The sequence below is a fragment of the Phyllobates terribilis genome, unplaced genomic scaffold (assembly GCF_046119375.1).
Source record: "Phyllobates terribilis strain yellow unplaced genomic scaffold, ASM4611937v1 Scaffold_3__8_contigs__length_932513732, whole genome shotgun sequence".
Taxonomy (NCBI): domain Eukaryota; kingdom Metazoa; phylum Chordata; class Amphibia; order Anura; family Dendrobatidae; genus Phyllobates; species Phyllobates terribilis.
Window position 1 is genome coordinate 488837408 of NW_027362763.1, and position 21757 is coordinate 488859164.

The following is a 21757-nucleotide window of genomic DNA, read 5'->3' on the forward strand; positions in this document are numbered from 1 at the left end:
GAACCCCTGGATGTGAGGAGCATGGTAGCAGTGACCAGTGAGGTTCTGCAGCAGCAGGCAGCACAGGGGCCGGTTGCAGGAGCAGGCAGCCATGCACAGGGGCCTGCTGCAGGAGCAGGCAGCCATGCACAGGGGCCGGCTGCAGGAGCAGGCAGCCATGCACAGGGGCCGGCTGCAGGAGCAGGCAGCCATGCACAGGGGCCGGCTGCAGGCAGCCATGCACAGGGGCCGTCTGCAGGAGCAGGCAGCCATGCACAGGGGCCGGCTGCAGGAGCAGGCAGCCATGCACAGGGGCCGGCTGCAGGAGCAGGCAGCCATGCACAGGGGCCGGCTGCAGGAGCAGGCAGCCATGCACAGGGGCCGGCTGCAGGAGCAGGCAGCCATGCACAGGGGCCGGCTGCAGGCAGCCATGCACAGGGGCCGGCTGCAGGCAGCCATGCACAGGGGCCGGCTGCAGGCAGCCATGCACAGGGGCCGGCTGCAGGTGCAGGCAGCCATGCACAGGGGCAGCAGCGTGTGGTGAGGACAGTGACAGCTGGCCGCTTCTGGCTCCTGCGTGTGGTGGGCCGCCAGGGGGCGCCGCAGAGAAACATTCCCAGCTCCACTGCTCATGAGGAGCCCGTCTTTTCTCTCCGTGCAGCTTTTAGCGTCAGGGGAGGGCTCGGGAGCAGCCAATCCGCGCACACGCCGTTATAGCAACAGAGCAGAATGTGCCGGAGTGAAGTGAGCAGGGAAAACTAGGAAATTCTGCCGAGTCCATGGAGTGAGCACAAGTGCGGCTGCTGCACCCCGGTGTCTGCGGGAGCACTGCCAGGGGCGGCCCCGAGAGATGGCAAAGGTCCAGGTGAACAACGTAGTGGTGCTGGACAACCCCTCGCCCTTCTATAACCCTTTCCAGTTTGAAATCACCTTTGAATGCATAGAGGACCTCTCGGAAGGTGAGTGCGCCGCCACACGAGGGGTTAAACGGCAGGGTGCTGGCCTGGCATGCCAACTTGTGTGCATGGGAATGCGGGCAGCACGGGCAAAGTTTCTGCAGTGACGAGGTGCCATGGTGGCAGCCATGATGTGAGACATACACAGGAAGAGCTCACTGACCCCGCTGTGCCCCCGCCTGTGCCCGGCCAGCTATAGGGGTGTGGGGACTACAGATCTGTGTATAGAAAGCACACACAGTATATATACACGTATGTGTGATTTATATACATCCACACCACATGAAGCCCCTGACCCTGCTGTGCCCCCGCCTGTGCCCGGCCAGCTATAGGGGTGTGGGAACTACAGATCTGTGTATAGAAAGCACACACAGTATATATACACACATATGTGTGATTTATATACATCCACACCACATGAAGCCCCTGACCCTGCTGTGCCCCCGCCTGTGCCCGGCCAGCTATAGGGGTGTGGGAACTACAGATCTGTGTATAGAAAGCACACACAGTATATATACACATATGTGTGATTTATATACATCCACACCACATGAAGCCCCCGACCCTGCTGTGCCCCCGCCTGTGCCCAGCCAGCTATAGGGGTGTGGGAACTACAGATCTGTGTATAGAAAGCACACACAGTATATATACACATATGTGTGATTTATATACATCCACACCACATGAAGCCCCCGACCCTGCTGTGCCCCCGCCTGTGCCCGGCCAGCTATAGGGGTGTGGGAACTACAGATCTGTGTATAGAAAGCACACACAGTATATATACACATATGTGTGATTTATATACATCCACACCACATGAAGCCCCTGACCCTGCTGTGCCCCCGCCTGTGCCCGGCCAGCTATAGGGGTGTGGGAACTACAGATCTGTGTATAGAAAGCACACACAGTATATATACACGTATGTGTGATTTATATACATCCACACCACATGAAGCCCCTGACCCTGCTGTGCCCCCGCCTGTGCCCGGCCAGCTATAGGGGTGTGGGAACTACAGATCTGTGTATAGAAAGCACACACAGTATATATACACACATATGTGTGATTTATATACATCCACACCACATGAAGCCCCTGACCCTGCTGTGCCCCCGCCTGTGCCCGGCCAGCTATAGGGGTGTGGGAACTACAGATCTGTGTATAGAAAGCACACACAGTATATATACACATATGTGTGATTTATATACATCCACACCACATGAAGCCCCCGACCCTGCTGTGCCCCCGCCTGTGCCCAGCCAGCTATAGGGGTGTGGGAACTACAGATCTGTGTATAGAAAGCACACACAGTATATATACACATATGTGTGATTTATATACATCCACACCACATGAAGCCCCCGACCCTGCTGTGCCCCCGCCTGTGCCCGGCCAGCTATAGGGGTGTGGGAACTACAGATCTGTGTATAGAAAGCACACACAGTATATATACACATATGTGTGATTTATATACATCCACACCACATGAAGCCCCCGACCCTGCTGTGCCCCCGCCTGTGCCCGGCCAGCTATAGGGGTGTGGGAACTACAGATCTGTGTATAGAAAGCACACACAGTATATATACACGTATGTGTGATTTATATACATCCACACCACATGAAGCCCCCGACCCTGCTGTGCCCCCGCCTGTGCCCAGCCAGCTATAGGGGTGTGGGAACTACAGATCTGTGTATAGAAAGCACACACAGTATATATACACGTATGTGTGATTTATATACATCCACACCACATGAAGCCCCTGACCCTGCTGTGCCCCCGCCTGTGCCCGGCCAGCTATAGGGGTGTGGGAACTACAGATCTGTGTATAGAAAGCACACACAGTATATATACACGTATGTGTGATTTATATACATCCACACCACATGAAGCCCCTGACCCTGCTGTGCCCCCACCTATGCCCGGTCATCTGACCCAGCTGGGATATAGGTGTGTGAGAACCACCATTGTGTATGCATAAATCACACACATGTATACATACAATGAAGATGCAGCAGGTTAGAACATCCACAGAAAACGGGCATCCATGCCACCACTTGTGCCCAGTCATTAGATCACATACGTGTGAGTCTATACATATATACAGCCACGTATGTGGTCCGATGGCTGGGCACAGGTGGTGGCACCGAGGCTTGTTTTTTGTGGACATTCCAATCTACTATGTATGCATGAGATATCACATACACGTCATACACAGCATGTTATAACAACCACAGAAAACAGACTTCAGCACCACAGCCTGTGCCCAGTCATCGGACCACCTTAGGGTATGTGTGTGGGAACAATATACATGTAGAATATTTATTATACACACACACACACACACATCTACACAGTATGTTATAACCAAAGAAAACAGACCTCCGCTCACTGCTAACCTAAAAATATGCTCTATACTTACTATATGCAGCGAGTACCTCCTTTACCCCATGCCAACACTTCAAGAATTTTAGTATTTTGTTTGCTGCAGCACATCAATCAGAGAAGTTGTCTTAGAATTTACAAAATTAGACAATGTGCACACATTCAGTATTTGGTCAGTATTTTACATCAGTATTTGTAAGCCGAAACCAGGAGTGGGTGATAAATACAGAAGTGGTGACGTGTTTCTATTATACTTTTCCTCTGAGATTTAACAGGCGAGTAAAGTTTGATTTTACAGTTCCCCTGCAGCTAATAGTTTTTTTTTTTTTTTTACATTGAAAGGGGTATTCCCAACTCCAAAATCCCGTCCCAACATGTAGTAGGTGTAATAATAATAATAATATTAGCAAATACCCCAAGCAATGAATGAAGTGTAGTTCTCCTAATTCGCAATGTCGTTTACCCATGTACAGGGCATTGCACTCTCTTAGGTATCCACGGTTACGACCACTAACAGCTAACTGTCACTATACGAGTGTGGAAAACCATGGATACCTAAGTTACTGCAATGCCCTGTACATGGGGTTAGAGACATAGCAAATCAGAACTACACTACATTTCTAATTAGAGGTATTTGCTAATATTATTATTATTATTACACCTACTACATATTGGGATAGCATCTTGGAGATGGGAATATCCCTTTAACTTTCCAACATCTTTAACCCCTTAAAGAATGGGAAATTTGTCATTTTTGCTCCTTCGTTTTTTACTTCAAGAGCCATGCTGGCTTTATTATAGCTGATCAATAGGGAGAGGGGAAAGGGGAAAAAGTGATGTGAATAAAAATTAACAATTAAAATTTATAAAAAACTATATTAAATGTAAAAATAAGTAACATGCACACAAATTTTAGGTGTATATTGGGACCAGGGCTTCAAAGTCTGTGTCCATTTTGGTGGAGTCGGTATAAAATGGACAGACTCCTTTTTATAAAAAAAAAAAAATAAATGAATTTTTATTCACATTACTCCCCCCCCCCACCCCCTATTGATCTACTACTTTTCAGTGGTGTAAACTAATGTGAATGTTATAGCCAATGAGATTTGACAAATGACTCACTTTATTTTAGCTTAAAAAGGTTGTCCATTACTTTTACATTAATGGCATATCCTTATGATAGGCCATCAATGTCTGATCGTCCGGGTCCGACACCCGGCACCTCCGCTGATCAGCTGTTATCGGTGGTGTCCGCCACCGGAAGTACTCCCTTGCCGAGCTGCTCCGTGTACTTACAGTGGCCGAGGCTTGTTACTGCACATCCGCCTCCTATTCAAATAAATAGGAGGCGGATGTGCAGTAACAAGCCTCGGCCACTACAAGTAGACGGCCAGCTCTGCAAGTGAGTACTTCCGGTGGCGGCCACCACCGATAACATCTGATCAGCGGAGGTGTCAGCCATTGATGGCCTATCATAAGGATAAGCCATCAATGTAAAAGTAGCGGACAACCTTTTTAAAGCAGCTTGAGGGCTTGTTTTTTTGTTTTTTTTCAGGACGAGTTGTAATTTTTGAAAGTCACCCTTCATTTTACCATACAATGTACAGAAAGAAAAAAAAAAAAAGTTCATTGTATGATAAAAATGACCACACTCCAAAAACATACTGATGGAGAATTTAGATTGTGAGCCCCAATGGGACAGTGATGATGTGTGGAAAGAGCTGTGGAATTAATGGCGCTCTATAAGCGAGTAACGTAAATATACCCATGAGGCATTTTTATTTTCCTCAAGTGGTTTTGAATAATTTTGGAATAGGTTTTTTTGTTCTTTCTTACAGTGTTTTTTCCAGCCTTCTGATCTGACAGTGGGTAGTTGGAAGCAGATTTAATCTGGAGCCGCTTCAAAAAAGTGACATCCACTTTATTTTTCCAACAGGCATTTATTAAAGGGAATCTGTAGGATCAACCCTCCTAAGCCGTCTGTATGGGCATGTAGGTCATAGGAAGCTGAATAAACTGATACCTTGGTATCTGCAATGTAATGTCTTATTCCAGAGAAATCCACATTTTTCTACATGTAAATGAGCTGCAAAGATCTAAGGGCCGGACACTAATCTGCTTGAGAATCTGCCTCCAGAGCTTATTATAACTGAGAGGTGGAGTTTCCAGTGTGAGGCATGTAATGACTGACAGTCTGTTCTCCTGATCTACATGTCGCACACTGGTAGATGTGACACTGAAACAATTTCTCTATGTTGTATCAGTGGCTCTGCTGTTTCTGGCAGCCCCACAGACACTGAATAGAGTGGCAACATCCATTTAATATCCTAACTACAATTACATAGTAAGAAGGAACAAGGGGGTTGGGACTCCCATTCTACTGATTTGTAAACCCCCATAGTATAAAAAAAGCCAAAATACAGAATAATTGAAGTAAATCCAGATGCAGCACCTTTCTTACAACCACATTTATATCCAATGGTAAACTTTCTTTCCATGTGACTTCTTTAGACTTGGAATGGAAAATAATATACGTGGGATCTGCTGAAAGTGAAGAATACGACCAAGTGCTGGACTCTGTGTTAGTAGGCCCTGTACCCGCTGGACGGCACATGTTTGTATTTCAGGTGAGATTACATGTATTAAATACAAAAATACTCTCTCTAAAAATCCATTAACCCCAAACTATAAAACAGGATCATAAGATAATCATTATACTTTGGGGTCTGTGCTCATTTTATAGTCTGCTGACACACAACTGCAAACGTCTCCCATTTCACTGAACCATATTGGGCAACCTGCAGCTACCATATACACATTCATAAATACCACTTCATGACATTAAAGAAGCACTCCTCCCATCAACTGTTTTATCCTCTTAATATATTGCAATCATCATATTATATGTGTACTTACAATTGTTCATTTTGACTTTCTACCCAGCTAATTCTTCTTTTTTCTCTGCTCTATGTAGAAACAGGAAGTCTCTTTTCCACTTATTCCACTCTTCATATCCTGACCCAGTTGCTGCTTCTTCCACCCCTTGCCAGGGACTTTTTGCAGTGACTCATACAGGGAAAATTGACCTCCTGTTTCTACATAGAGCTTAGAAGGATTCAGCTAGTCAGTTTTTAATCATGTGATGTCAGAGACCTAATTAGCAGGGCTGTGGAGTCGGTAAGCCAAACCTCAATTTCCATGACTCCGGCTCCCTCATACACGGCTCATGTTTCAGTGATAAATTTACTGTAGCACAGATTAATCTCAGCTAAAAGTCTAGACCCTTAGATCAGGAATAGGACAGACATTTATAGGACATTTCATAACTTTCCCAAATTCTTATAAAAAATATTACCCACAAACTGCATTGAACTACTGTACCCAATTTATTATATATTTTAGGAGTTGGAGTCGGTCCATTTTATACCAATTACGACTCCACCAAAATGGACAGACTCCGACTCCACATCCCTGTTAATTAGCTGGGTAGAAGGAAAAAATGAGCAATTGTAAGTACTGTACATAGTACTATATAATATGATGATTGCAATATATTAATAGGAAAGAAATTTGGACAGGAGAGCTTCTTGAACCGTTTCCAGACCATCCATATAGAGGATAAACACTCGGGCGGTCCACATTTTGCTTTGCAGTGAGGTTCTAGTACATCACTGCATTGTAGAGCAGCTGCACGCAATCGTTCAGGAGCTGGCTGTCAAACACAGTCAAGCTTCCCATAGAAAAGGCAGAGCCTATTTATTACTGTCTCTGCCTACTCGATCACTGTATTTACATCGCTATGTATGCAGTAAAAAGGAAGCACTGTCAGCACTTAATCCCCCAGACTCAGCGTTCATGTGATCAACAGAGATGGCTGTCAGTCAATGTCGGGGGCGTGGTTATGGCTGTTGCTCACTATGCACTGAAGGGTTACTGAAGCTGCGCCGGCCCACCCCTATGACTAAAACCCGAGGCTTCAGAAAGGAATGAAGTTTCCCAGCCGCAAGGTTATCTTCATAACGCTATTAATCTGCAGATTAACCCCATATTTGCAGGTTAATAGCTTTTTTTTTTTTCAGATGACTAAGTTCCCTTAAAAGTACAGTGCAGTTTCAAGCTGTTCCCAGCACTGCTCCAGTCCCGTGCCACTATCTTGTAATAACTTCTGACTGACCGGAAGTCACAGGTAACAGTCACAATGTCTCAGTGGAAGTCTATGACAGCCATGTTCTGGCTCTCATAGACTTACACCTCGCCCAGCAAACACTGGAGCGATCCAGCAGGTCACAACCTGCAGAAGATGAACGGAGCAGCACCAGGAAGAGCTGAAGAGGGCGGCTGGTGAGTATAATACTAGAGGCCGGGAACTCACATTAGTGGCACCATTCCAGCAGTAAAATTTAAAAAAAGCCTGCTAGAGTGGTGCTTTAAGCTATAGGAGTTATTTAGGGCATATAAAATTATTTGAACTTCTGGTATGTGTTGCAAATCCTTAATGACAAACTAATCAGAACCAAGTCACACCATAAAATAGCCATACAACTACAATGTAACAGTAAGCTACATCACAATTTCATGATGCAGGACAAGTGGTGTGTAGCTACAGCATAAAATGGGTATTCTTAAAGAAGTAGATTGAATACAAAAATAATAAATTCATAAATGAAACCAAGATTGGGATCCCACTATTAGGCTGCCATCTTTGTTGCACTTATCCTGGCTTCTTCCAGTTAACCTTCTATATGGCTACATCTAAGGACACACTGCTACACAGAATTTTCCTTTCATGTTTCCTCAGCCGTAATATTTACGATATTTATCTATTAAAGCAGTGAAACAGCCTCTAAAGAGAGCAGCCAGTTGCCAATAAGCATCACTCTTATGGGTGTGGGGAGCAGTGAATATTCATTCTCCTTAATAGCCAGCATACAGTGTAGCCGCAGCGCGGCTCCTGCTGCATGCTGGACGATCGCGTGTTCCCACTATTAAAGGGCATGAATATTCACCCCCTCGCCACGCCCATGGGAGTGGAGAGGGGTGAATATTCATGCTCTTCAAAAGCGGTCACACGCGATCGCCCAGCATGCAGCAGGAGCTGCGCTGTAACTACACTGTGTGCCAGCTAATAAGGAGAATGAAGTCACTGGTCCCTACGCACACAGTCCCAGCGTGGGGAACTTTTCCAGCAGCTGATCTCACCTTGTGAGGGCGCATGTCAGTGACGCCATGCGCGGCTCACATGGCGAGATCAGTGCTGGACGACAGGACGCAGCGCTGCAGGAGAGAGAAGAAAGGGGAGTAGGAGTGTTTATTTTTTCTATCTGCAGCGTGTTGGGAATGAGGGGTGCCATGCATAGCAGGATGGAGATGAGGGGTGCCATGCATAGCAGGATGGAGATGAGGGGTGCCATGCATAGCAGGATGGAGATGAGGGGTGCCATGCATAGCAGGATGGAGATGAGGGGTGCCATGCATAGCAGGATGGAGATGAGGGCCACGTATAATAGGAAGGCGGGGGGCATATATAAAAGGATGGGTGATATTAACAGAACTGGGGGAGATAACCCCTATACCAGTGTCATCAGCAGACCCCCTCCCCCTTAACAGGGCATCGTGACCACATTTTTTGCTTAATTTTTTTTTCTATTTTCTTTCTCTAAAACCTAGGCGCGTCTTATAGTCCGAAAAATACGGTATATTTCCCCTTACGCACTGACTTACAGACCATCTCTGATGGAACATTATGTATAATCTGAAAGTTTCTATCTGTGGTCTTGATGCTTCCCATTAGGGAAGCATGCAAGCACCAAATGATTTAGGACTACAACCGGATCTGATTAGCATGTACTATACAAACATTGTTGCTTTTTTTTGTTTTGTCAGGCGGATGCCCCAAATCCTGGACTTATTCCTGATGCAGATGCAGTCGGTGTCACAGTTGTGTTAATTACCTGTACATACAGGGGACAGGAGTTTATCAGAGTTGGATATTATGTGAATAATGAATATACTGAAACAGAGTTAAGGGAAAATCCACCTGTAAAACCAGACTTTTCCAAGGTAAGGTGTGTCATAGTTTATCCAGGATTTTCGCATATATGTAAAAACACTTATGACACGACAAAAACAACTTGGCTGGCTCACATCCAGTAATTCTATCTTAATGTTAAAGGGGGTGTCCATTAATCAGAGTACCACTTCTCATTTACTAAATTCATTTACTAATGTAAAATAAAAACTGCTTGTACTCGCAGTGCCGTTCCATTGATGTTGGCGCTGGGTGTCCCGTGATATTGTTTTTTTCATGTGAGCCCTGCAGCCAATCAGCGCCATTAATGAACCACTTAACTCACTTCCTTCACACGTAACTCACATCGGGTGGAAGTAAGAACTGCTGCACCAGATGTCAGTGTCATATGAAGGAAGTGAGAGTGAAGTGGCTCATTAGCAGCGCTGATCGGCTGCAGGGTTCATGTGACATAAGGTCACGAGAGGCCTAGCGCCAACATTGCTGAAATGGCACTGGCACTGTAGGCGAGTTCAGGCGGTTTTTATTTTACATGGGGGAATATAGTAAATGAGAAGCAGTACACCAAGTAATTAATGAACAACCCCTTTAAGCCCCTTTGGGGCTACACAACTAAGTGTGTCATGTGACAATATATGGTAAGTGTCCAGCACTTTTGTGTAACTTACTGTAACTCAACTACATTAGACCTGCAATTTAGCTATAAAAAATGAGTCACATTGCAGACCAGTCGCATGCGAGTCACATATGACTTAAAATCACTTTGCAGGAGCTCACAATGCAACCCAATCTGCAATCATTAGAAGCCATATCACAACACTGATCTTCATCATGCCATGTAGCCCTCCCCTTCCAGAACTAACTAGCGTGATTGACAGCTTCACTCCACATGGTGGTTCTGATAGGGCAAAGATCACTCTTCATAGCAATCTGTTCTGTGACATGGGTTTTCATTGTCGCCCATCTACATATGTGTATTAGTAAAAATGATCTTGCAGAATACTGATGGGCAGTTTGCTCATTAGACACACGTTACCAGCCCCAGCACCAAGGTTTGGGCTGATGCAGCCAAGTGCCCGGCTGTGTCTGTACACAGGTGTCTCCCTTGTATTCCACAAATCAATGCAGGTTGCTTACATCTGAAGCAATGTGGATCTAGGAATTAAACTTCATTAGTAACCTTACGAGGGCTTGTCCACACCTTTGGGGCACACTTTTTTTAACCCATGTAGATTTATTTGAGGCAAAAAGAAAATAATTTTTGCAATTGGGTTTCGTAAAAAACGTTGAACCATCTGGGTTTTACAGGTTATTTGTGCAGAAAAACATTCTACTTAGAAGTGGTATGTGGTCAAAAATCACCTCAGAGAAGATCAAATAAGCGTTACAAACTCTCCTTTTAAAGGTTAGAACAAGCTCAATGATGAATTCTCAGTTAACTCATTTTGCAGCCAGCAATAGACAAGTGCAATACAAAAGCTATAGAAGGCAAATGATGCAACATTTTTAACCCATTCATGATCAGGCTATTTTTCGTTTAAAGAAAATCTGTCACCCTCTGGGACTTTTCAGACCATTAATATGGGCATACAGGTTATAGGAATGTGAATCTATACATACCTGTATGGCTCATATTAGCAGTCTGGTTGCTGTGTAATAGTTTTTTTATTAAATTATTTCTGCTAAGCTTCGCATCCTCCGGACGCCAAGAAATGCCCGCCTACTAGCCCTATTTCCATACTCACCCCACCTCCCCTGCACAGGGCCCTGTGACGTGCAGTTGCCGGCCGGATCCCGCGCCTGCGCTGTTTCCTCTGTATGGACGGCGCTCTTCTCCCTGCTGTCAGTGTAGTGTTTTGCAGCAGGGAACTTGTGCGCAGGCACAGGTGAGTCACTCTGCCTTCCCAGCACCTGCACACAAGTTCCCTGCTGCAAAACACTACACTGACGGCAGGGAGAAGAGCGCCGTCCATACAGAGGAAACAGAACAGGCGCGGGATCCGGCCGGGAACTGCACATCACAGGGCCCTGTGCAGGGGAGGTGGGGTGAGTATGGAAATAGGGCTAGTAGGCGGGCATTTCTTGGCGTCCGGAGGATGCGAAGCTTAGCAGAAATAATTTAATAAAAAAGCTATTACACAGCAACCAGACTGCTAATATGGGCCATACAGGTATGTATAGATTCACATTCCTATAACCTGTATGCCCATATTAATGGTCTGAGAAGTCCCAGGTGGGTGACAGATTCCCTTTAAGAGCCATAACTTTTTTATTTTTCCTTCCACATACCTGTATGAGAGCTTGTTTTTTGCGGGACTAATTGTACTTTTGGTAGTCATCCTGCAGTTTATCAGGAGATGCATTGGAAAGGGGGGTGGAATTCCAAGTGCATTCAACTAGCAAAAAAATGTGCAATTCCACAATTGATTTCTGGATTTTTATTTACCATGTCCACTATATGGTAAAACCTTGCACTATGGATTGTCCAGGTCAGAACAATTATGCAGATACTAAACATGTATAATTTTTTTTAAGATTTAAGTAATGAAAATAAAGGTGTTTGTTTTTGTTTCCATTTTCCGATAGCTGTAATGTTTTCAATTTTCGGGATATGGAGCTGTGTAAGGGCTTATTTTTTTGCACCATGAGTAGTGATGAGCGAGTGTATTCTGTTAACCCTTTCGGCGAGTACGCTCGGGCCGAGCTCCGAGTATTTATAGCTGCTCGGTGATATGTTTGAATCGCTCCCGTGCATGATTTGCAACTGTTTGACAGTTTTATTACATGGGAGGAATGTCTGTCTATTTCTTACACATTCCTCACATGTACTAAAGCTGTCAAACAGTTGCAAATCATGCACACGGGAGTGATTCAAACATATCACCGAGCAGCTATAAATACTCGGAGCTCGGCCCGAGCGTACTCGCCGAAAGGGTTAACAGAGCATACTCGCTCAACACTAACCATGAGCTGACGTTTTTATGGATATCATTTTGGGATAGTCACAATGTTTTGATTGCCTCTTATTGCAATGGTGCAGTGGCCAAAAAAAAAAAAAATAAATTCTGGCCTTTCAAATTATTTTCTTGTTATGTTGTTTACCGATCAAATGAATTTTATATTTTGATAGATCAGACTTTTCTGAATGCGGCAATACCAAATTGGGCAAAAGTGATTTTAACTTTTGTATTTAGTTAAAATGAAAAATTAACACACTTATTCACTTTTTACAGTATTTAAATAGTCCCCTGAGGGGACTTGAACCTGCAATCATCTGATCGATTGTACTATTCATGCATCAGCGCTGCTACGTATAGCAAAAATCACGGTCTCCTAGAAACGACAGCTTTCACAGAAAAATCATCACGACACGCACAGAGATCTTCAGCGGACCCCTGGTTGTCATGGCAACCCATCAACGCCCTGTGATCACGTCACAGGCGTGTGGAATGTTGAGCCCTCTCTGCCGACGCATGTTAAATGCCACTGTCAGAGGCAATTAAGAGGTTAACAGCTGCAGAAGGAGCTCCACTGAATAATTCAGCCAACAACAACCTGGAAAAATGGGGGCTCGACATGCGAGCCCGTATCAAACTCAGGGACACAACACGGACGTAAATGTACATCATATGTCGTGAAAGGGTTAACCCATTCACCCCCAAGCCTGTTTTCACCTTCGTGACCAGGCCAAATTTACAATTCTGACCAGTGTCACTATGAGATAATAACTCGAAGCTTCAACGGATCCCACTGACTTTGAGATCTTCTTTTTTCGTAACACATTGTACTTTATGGTAGTGGTAAATTTAGGTCGATATTTTTTTGCGTTTGTGAAAATATTGGAATCAAGATCAGCATTATTTTTTAAACATTTTTGTTACAAAGGTCAACATTTTATCAGCAATTTATCATTTTTCCAACAAAATTTACAAAACCAATTTATTTAGGGACCACATCCCATTTGAATTGACAGAGTGGCCTATATTACAGAAAATACCCAAAAGTGACACCATTTTAAAAACTGCACACCTTAAGTGCTCAAAACCACATTAAATAAGTATAATAACCCTTCAGGTGCTTGCTTCATAGGAATTAAAGTAATGTACAAGAAATAAATAAAAATGTATCTTTAACTCATGAAAATGTTGCTTTAGGCTATGTGCCCACGATGCAGAAATGAAGCAGAAAATTTCTGCAGCATTTCTGCATCTCCCTGGCAGAAAAAAACGCATGCAGATTGTGCATGCGTTTTTCCTGCAGAATACATGCGGATCCACATGCAGATTGACAAGCGCTTTCCAGGCGATTAGCATCACTTGGAAAGTGCTTGACAACTAGGTCACACTATATAAATACATGAAAACAGCATGGATTTATATAGTGTGACCGTTAAACAATGTTAAAATAAAGCTATACTCACCCCCGATGCCCCGGCGTGGCTGCAGCGCTCGTTCCTGTCTGGTTCCTGGCTGCCGGCATATTGCGAGACACAGCGCTGAAGGGCCTGCGGTCACATGGCTGTGACGTCACCGAAGGTCCTTCAGCGCTGCCGGCAAGTAGAGAGAAGCCGTCGGAAGGTGAATATACACTTTATTTGTTTTTTCATTCTTTTTTTTTTACAGGTACAATGGTACCCAGGTCTGGATGAGAGTCTTCTCTCCTCCAGAACTGGGTACCATACGCACATTGAAACGCATATTATCCGCTTGTACAAATGTACAGACACGGATTCTATGCGTCTCAATGCAAGTCAATGGCGGCGCTTCCGCAAAATTAATGAACATGCTGCGGATTTATGAGCGCTGCAGAAACGCTGCGGAAAAATCCGCAGCATGTGCATCGACATTGCGGAATGCCATTGGGGACCATGGGGTGCGGATTACCATGCGTTTTTGATGCGTTTCCGCTGCGGAAATTCCGCAGCGGAAACGCATGAAAAACGCATCATGGGCACGCAGCCTAAGCCCCGAATTTGGCATTTTCACAAGGATAACAAGAAAAAAATTAATCTTATAGTTGTGCAATTTCTCCCGAGTACGCCGATACCCCATATGTGGGGGATACCTACTGTTTAGGCGCACAGCAGATCTCAGAAGGGAAGCAGCGCCATTTGACTTTTGGAGTGCAAAATTGGCTGGAATTGATAAGACACCATGTCCTGTTTGCAGAGCCCCTGATGTGTCAAAACAGTGGAAACCCCCACAAGTGACCCCATTTTGGAATCTGCACCCCTCAAGTAATTTAGAGCTATGATGAGCACTTTGAACCCACAGGTGCTTCACAGAATTTTATAACGTTGAGCCATGAAAATAATTTAAATTTTCCCACAAATTTTGTTTTTGCCCCAAATTTCTCATTTTCATAAGGGTAACAGGAGAAAATGGACCATGTAATTTGTTGTCCAGTTTCTCTGAGTACACAGTTCCCCATATGTGGTGAAAAACTACTGTTTGGGCACACGGCAGGGCTCGGAAGTGAAAGAGCGCAAATTGAATTCTGGAGCACAATTTTGGCTGGAATAGATTGCGGACACTATGTCACATTAGAAGAACCCTTGATATGGCAAAACAAAAGAAACCCACATAATTGACCCCATTTTGGAAACTACAAGTTTTGAGGAATTCATCTAGGGGTGTAGTGAGCATTTTTAATACTAGAACCACTAATAAAAATAGTAAAGAACTGAATAAATTGAAGAAAAAATAAAGGCAAGGGGTAATTATAACCCCTTTTGCAGTTCTAGTGTTAAGCCTCAGGCGATTCACAGAATTGTATAATATTGGGTGGCGTCTATGGAAAATTGCCATTTTTTTTCCACTAAAATGTTGCTTTAGTACAATTTGTTAAGCAATTTCTCCTGAGTGTGCCAAACCCTATACATGATCTAAAACTACTTTTGAGGCACAGTGCAAAGCTCAGATGTTAAGAAGCGCCATATTGGAGCTCAGATGTTGCTGGAATGGTTTGAGGGTGCCAAGTCACATTAGCAGAGACCCGGAGTTGCCATAACCGCAGAACCCCCCATAAGTGACCCCAGTTTACAAACGACACCACCCAATGAACTCATCTAGGAGAGCAGTGAGCATGTTGACAACACATGTGCCTCACAGAATTTTATACCTTTGGGTGGTGAAGAATAATGACATTTTTTACCACTGAAATGTTGTTTTAGCCCCTAATTTTTATAAGGGCTAATAGAAAAAAAATGGGCCTCTCTGTTTGTTTTGCAATTTGTCCTGAGTGTGCCAATACCCTACATGTAATCAGGAAATACTTCTCAGGCAAAGAATTTTGTACTATTTGGGCAGTGAAGAAAAAAATCATATCAAGTTATCGAAGCGTGCTTCGGGTTCAGATAAAAGAGCCGGCATGCTCGAGTCAAATGCTCTGGTACCCGCGGCCACATGTATCTTGGCTGACATGCCGCTAGACATGCAGAGAATGCCCAATAATTTTTACTTAGTCCTTCTATGGGGGATCAATCTGATCGCTGATGCATTGCAATGCTTTATATCTGTCAGTGTTGCACTGATAGTAGCCTCTCAGACCATGCTCTCAGCATGGTCTAACAGGATTGGCAGACCCAGAGGTCGATCCGGCCCTTGCAATGATGACACGGGGGTGCCAATCGGAGGCGTGCCCGCACCACCCCCGGCTGTTTAACCTTCTAAATGCCGTGATCGATCTCAACATTTAGGAGGCTGGGAGAAGGAGGGGGCTCCCTCTCGCGCCGCATTATTTGTCCCCCTTTCTGTTCTTCAAAAGTCGGGAGGTATGCTTACTGGCAGCTTCCTGCTGTCAATCAGTGGTGTTATGGCACCGTTCCTGGCTGTGAGAGCCGGGTCTCGGCTATCACGTAAGCCGAGCTCCCAGCAGCGATTGCGTGGGCACAGCTCCTGTGCCATGTGCTATCACCATGACGTACCTTGTGTCATCGGCCAGGAACCCGAAACCCGACCATGAGGTACAGGTACGTCAAATGTCATGAAGGGGTTGAAGTGTAACAGTCGTTTTAATTTTTACTTCATAAATAGTACATATGAAAATAAAAAAACTCAGTAATATATCTTATCAGTGAAATATGCTTATTTATTCTCCGGGACTGATCATTCATTTTTGAAACTCTCAATTCATGTGTAAAAAGCTGTATTCAGTGAAGTGATTTCCCCATTACTGAGATAGGAGGTCACAGTTACTACTAAGAAGATTCAATGTAAAAAGGGTGAAGGAGACAGAGCTCCTCCCTCCCACACCTACAGAGTCTTAGCAGTAGTAACTGCCATCTCCTATCTCTGATAATAAACATGAAAAGATATATTATGAAGTGTTATTTTTGATTTATGCAATAAAAATTAAAACGATGGTTATGCTTTAAGTAAAAAAAAAGAAAAAAAAGGCACTGACGATGGGAAAACACCTTTTAATTTCATTATTGCAAACTATTAAAACTCCATCTCTTATAAAAAGTGGATAAAGTAGCAGAACTCTTTTCTTGGACTGCTTTTGTTCAGACCTTGGTGAGTCAGCAGCTTTAATGTAAAAAATCCCTACTGGTCCAATGATTGGCACATTATATAGAACCTTTGATTTTACTTACTGGTTTCTGAAGAAATAGTTATAAGCATCACAGACAGTAATGTTCCATTAATTAACAATGCACGTGAAAAACAGAATATACGGTAGTTATGTTAATTTAGGCTCTCCAGACATAAAATCAGTGCAGTCTGCGGAATAAGGCTATGTGCACACGATGCAGAAATGAAGCAGAAAATTTCTGCATCTCCCTGGCAGAAAAAACGCATGCAGATTGTGCATGCGTTTTTCCTGCAGAATACATGCGGATCCACATGCAGATTCACATGCGTTTCCGCATGCAGATTGACAAGCGCTTTCCAGGCGATTTTAGCATCACCTGGAAAGTGCTTGACAACTAGGTCACACTATATAAATCCATGCAAACAGCATGGATTTATATAGTGTGACCCGAGAGAGTGTATATACTTACCTCCGATGGTCCGCGCTGTCCCGCTCACTCCGTTCTCCCGGCAACTTTGAATTGAAAGACCTGCCGACGTCAGCGTCACGTGACCCGTCACATGACTCTGACGTCACCGCAGGTCCTACAACTCACTGCAAGTGCCGGGAAGCAAGCAGGAGCGGTGCGCGGGCCGACAGATGGTAAGTATATATATATTTTTTATTTTATTCTTGTTTTTACAGCTTTTTTAATGGTACCTGGGTGTGGATGAGACTCTCCTCTCCTCCACACCCGGGTACCATCCGCACATTAGAACGCACCAATTACGCAAGTACAGATGCAGTCTTGCGGAATTGGCGCGTTCTAATGCAAGTCAATGGTGGCAAACGCCGCGTTTCTGCAAAATTAAATGACATGCTGCGGATTTTTGAGCGCAGCGTTTACGCTGCGGAAAAATCCGCATCATGGGCACAGCACATGCGGATTTCCATTGGGGAACATTGCTTCCCTTCTACCATGCGTTTTTCATGCGTTTCCGCGGCGTTTACGCAACTGCAAAAACGCCGCGGAAACGCATGAAATACGCATCGTGTGAACTCAGCCTAAGGAAACGCGAGCATGGGCTCCACAGGCTTTTTCATCATTTTGTTATTTTATGGTGTGAAAAATACAGCAATGTATTAGGTATTTGACAGATGCTGAAACTGTACACTGTAGCATGAAAATATTACATTTTTATATTGAAACATGTACAACTTAACAACAATTGTGCAGTTTAGGTTTTTTTTTTTAAGCAATATTTGGCATTGTTCCGTACACTAGGAGGCTGGGATGTGACTCCCCTATTTGGTTTCTGCAATGCAGTTGTATGTCTTTACCTGTTAAGAAGCCACCGCTCAGCTCCAGCCTCTAGTAGAGGTTTACCACCACAATGCAACTCATGTCGGAGGTAAGAAGCCAACGTTTAGCTTCAGCCTCTAGTAGAGGTTCACCACCACAATGCGACTTATTTAGGAGGTAAGAAGCCAACGTTTAGCTTCAGCCTCTAGTAGAGGTTCACCACCATAATGCGACTCATGTAGGAGGTAAGAAGCTAACGTTCAGCTTCAACCTCTAGTAGAGGTTCACCACCACAATGCGACTCATGTAGGAGGTAAGAAGCCAACGTTTAGCTTCAGCCTCTAGTAGAGGTTCACCACCATAATGCGACTCATGTAGGAGGTAAGAAGCTAACGTTCAGCTTCAGCCTCTAGTAGAGGTTTACCACCACAATGCAACTCATGTAGGAGGTAAGAAGCCAACGTTTAGCTTCAGCCTCTAGTAGAGGTTCACCACCACAATGCGACTTATTTAGGAGGTAAGAAGCCAACGTTTAGCTTCAGCCTCTAGTAGAGGTTTACCACCACAATGCAACTCATGTCGGAGGTAAGAAGCCAACGTTTAGCTTCAGCCTCTAGTAGAGGTTCACCACCACAATGCGACTCATGTAGGAGGTAAGAAGCCAACATTCAGCTTCAGCCTCTAGTAGAGGTTTACCACCACAATGCAACTCATGTAGGAGGTAAGAAGCCAATGTTTAGCTCCAGCCTCTAGTAGAGGTTCACCACCATAATGCGACTCATGTAGGAGGTAAGAAGCCAATGTTTAGCTCCAGCCTCTAGTAGAGGTTCACCACCATAATGCGACTCATGTAGGAGGTAAGAAGCCAATGTTTAGCTCCAGCCTCTAGTAGAGGTTCACCACCATAATGCGACTCATGTAGGAGGTAAGAAGCCAACGTTCAGCTTCAGCCTCTAGTTAGAGGTTCACCACCACAATGCGACTCATGTAGGAAGGTTTCTTTATGTAAACATTTGCACAGCCAATACAACTGTACCTGTATTTTATGAAATTCTTTTTTTTCAGCTTCAAAGGAACATACTGGCATCAAACCCTAGAGTAACGCGCTTTCACATAAACTGGGAGGACAACACTGAGAAGCTGGATGAACTAGAGAACAGTAATCCGAACCTCCAGTCTCTGCTTTCCACAGACGCTATGCCATCTGCATCTAAAGGCTGGCCCACCTCAGAGAACTCACTTAACGTCATGCTAGAATCTCACATGGACTGTATGTGACCCGACAGCAACCACAAACAGAGCTGCTTTCTGACATGGTTTTCTCCGAAATGTGAAAGAATATGAATCACAAATTTTGCAAATTTAAGGCTAAAACACAATTTGAACTTAGAACTATTTTTTTAATGGATTTTGGTCAAAACTAAAAATATTTTCATCTTTCCTCTGTAATAACAGGGGGCAAGGGAGGGTGGGGGTGTTAAGGTAAAAAAAAAAGTTTTCTATTTATTTTGAAGTGTTTTAGTTCCTTGCATTTGCATTAATGCTTTAAATAAACCAACTGCATAACACCTCTCATTGCTGTAAGGAGAGATACATGATTTGTTGCACATGTAGGTTGCTGATTCTTGGGCTTCACTATAAAAAAGGAGGTTTGGGCAGAAAGTGTCTTTACAAACCCGGCAGAGGATAAAGAGTTTGTGCTTTTCACATGCATATGTGACTGTTCAGCACCATGCTCACAATATGGAACTATCCATATAGACCTATGGCTCCTGCTGGAAGTGATCATCACACACTCCTATGTGATACATGGGTAAGGAACCATGGGGTATGTTATTACCAGATCAATTGTTAACTATGAATCTAAAAGTCTTCTTGGGGAGAATTGATTGCTAGAACAATGCTGGTTCAGGAGTGGTGACTATGATTTCATGTGTTTCCTGGGATGTCTACCTTATTGTACAGCATGTTTAGCACAAGTATAAGTCCCAAAATTCTCAGAATAGGCCATGCATATCCGAGCAGAGGGATGCAACACCCGGCACCCCCACCGAATGTTATCAGCACCGCCAGAAGTTCTCAGATGCTGCCAGAACACAATAGCTCCATCAAAATTACAGTGGCCACGGCCGGGTACTGCAGATCTACCCCTTACTTCTTTGAATAGGGAGTGGATCTGTAATACCTGACTGCGACCACTATAGAAATTATGGAACTGCTGTGTTGCGGCAGTATCCGAGAATTTCTAGCTTAAGGATAGGCCATCAATAAAAAAAGTAGTGGCCAACTACTTAACAGTAAAACTAATATAATTGAGAAGTCACTCACCTGCACTGGTTGACCCAATACCAGCAGTCAAGACTGATCTTGGAGTAATCTTGGCTGCATATTTTAGAAACTGAGATTTTCCTGTACCAGGATCTCCAACAAGTAAAAGATGGGACTCTCCTGCAAAAAATTAAAGTAGAAAACAGTGACCGTTAAGTAGGCTATTATTGGTGCTGTGCCTCCAAAGGTGAAACAGACAGCCATATGTATTTAGTGTGAATGATCTACAACTTCTCATGTATTTATTATGCTTGTTTATATAGTGCTGACATATTCTGAAGACAAGGTCATCATTCACTTTCCCAATGTGTTTTTTGGATGTGAGTGGAAACCGAAGCACTTGGAGTAAACCCTTGTAACGTGGGGAGAATATACAAACTCCCAGCAAATATTGTCCATGGACGGATTGGAAACCAGTGCCACAAGGCAACAGTCCTGACCAGTAAGTTATCATACTCATAGGGGTCAGGTATGCAGCAGATCCACTACGTATGTATTAGACTCGCCTGGCACAGCAACTGATGCACCAGACCAGTGGGTACTATCCAATTAATAACAACAGGATCAGTGCCTTCATTAGTTTCAATCTCACATTTTACTAAAACACTAGAAGCAAAATACAAAAGAAGGCCTGATACATGTGAACAGGGCCTTGCTCATACTCTTCTAGTATTGCAGTCAGTGTATGAATACATTTATCTATGCAGACGAGACACAAATGCTAAAAAAAAATAATCAGCTAATTAGCGCAGAATGCTAGACTTATTTGTGGTATAGAACGTGGCACATTTACTTTAATTTTCAATACAGAAATAGATTCATAGCCGATAGTGTTGTCACCCGAGAACTGCATATATTTATAGAAGTTTCAAACACTGTAATATGTTTTTTTACATACTTAACCAAAAGATTTTCCAAAAACAAAGGGCAACACAGTATACCAAGTAAAGCAGCCCTGTATTGTTTGGCATTCACTTAGGAGGAATCTGTCACCAGGTTTATGCTTTTCTGAAGGCAGCAAAAAATGGGGACAGAGACCCCAAATCCAGCACTTTGGCATTTGGCTACTGTTATACCATTTCATTAGTTAGTGTTCTAAGTGATGAGCTCTGCCTAACCCCACCTGCACCAGTGACAGTTTTTTGCCTACACTTTACATAGATGTGGGATCAGCAGTGAGGGGTGGGAATAGTCAGAACACATGAATATTGAGGATTACAGAGCAAGACAAGAAGTGCTGCAGCAGATAAAACAGCTATTTTCAAAA

General features: G+C 44.0%; 2 protein-coding genes across 5 annotated transcripts in view; one reads left to right on the forward strand and one right to left on the reverse strand.

The window, feature by feature from the left end:
* MCM9 (minichromosome maintenance 9 homologous recombination repair factor) overlaps positions 1-21757 on the reverse strand; it is a 91701-nt gene that overhangs the window by 59238 nt on the left and 10706 nt on the right. For all 4 annotated transcript variants that reach the window (XM_073675931.1, XM_073675932.1, XM_073675929.1 and 1 more), the window contains exon 7: positions 20491-20610. In XM_073675931.1, coding sequence (XP_073532032.1) covers positions 20491-20610 — 120 coding nt within the window. The remainder of the gene's footprint in view (positions 1-20490; positions 20611-21757) is intronic.
* On the forward strand, positions 570-19735 carry ASF1A (anti-silencing function 1A histone chaperone). The gene is made up of 4 exons (XM_073675935.1): positions 570-938; positions 5828-5943; positions 9200-9376; positions 19228-19735. The coding sequence occupies exons 1-4, from the start codon at positions 830-832 to the stop codon at positions 19438-19440; spliced, it is 615 nt and encodes a 204-aa protein (XP_073532036.1). The 5' UTR covers positions 570-829; the 3' UTR covers positions 19441-19735.

Bases quoted from the DNA above. Each gene is read 5' to 3' on its own strand.
- ASF1A (XM_073675935.1), top strand. From the start codon at position 830: ATGGCAAAGGTCCAGGTGAACAACGTAGTGGTGCTGGACAACCCCTCG. The intron at 939-5,827 runs GTGAGTGCGCCG...TGACTTCTTTAG, and splicing joins CATAGAGGACCTCTCGGAAG to ACTTGGAATGGAAAATAATA. The intron at 9,377-19,227 runs GTAAGGTGTGTC...CTTTTTTTTCAG, and splicing joins TAAAACCAGACTTTTCCAAG to CTTCAAAGGAACATACTGGC.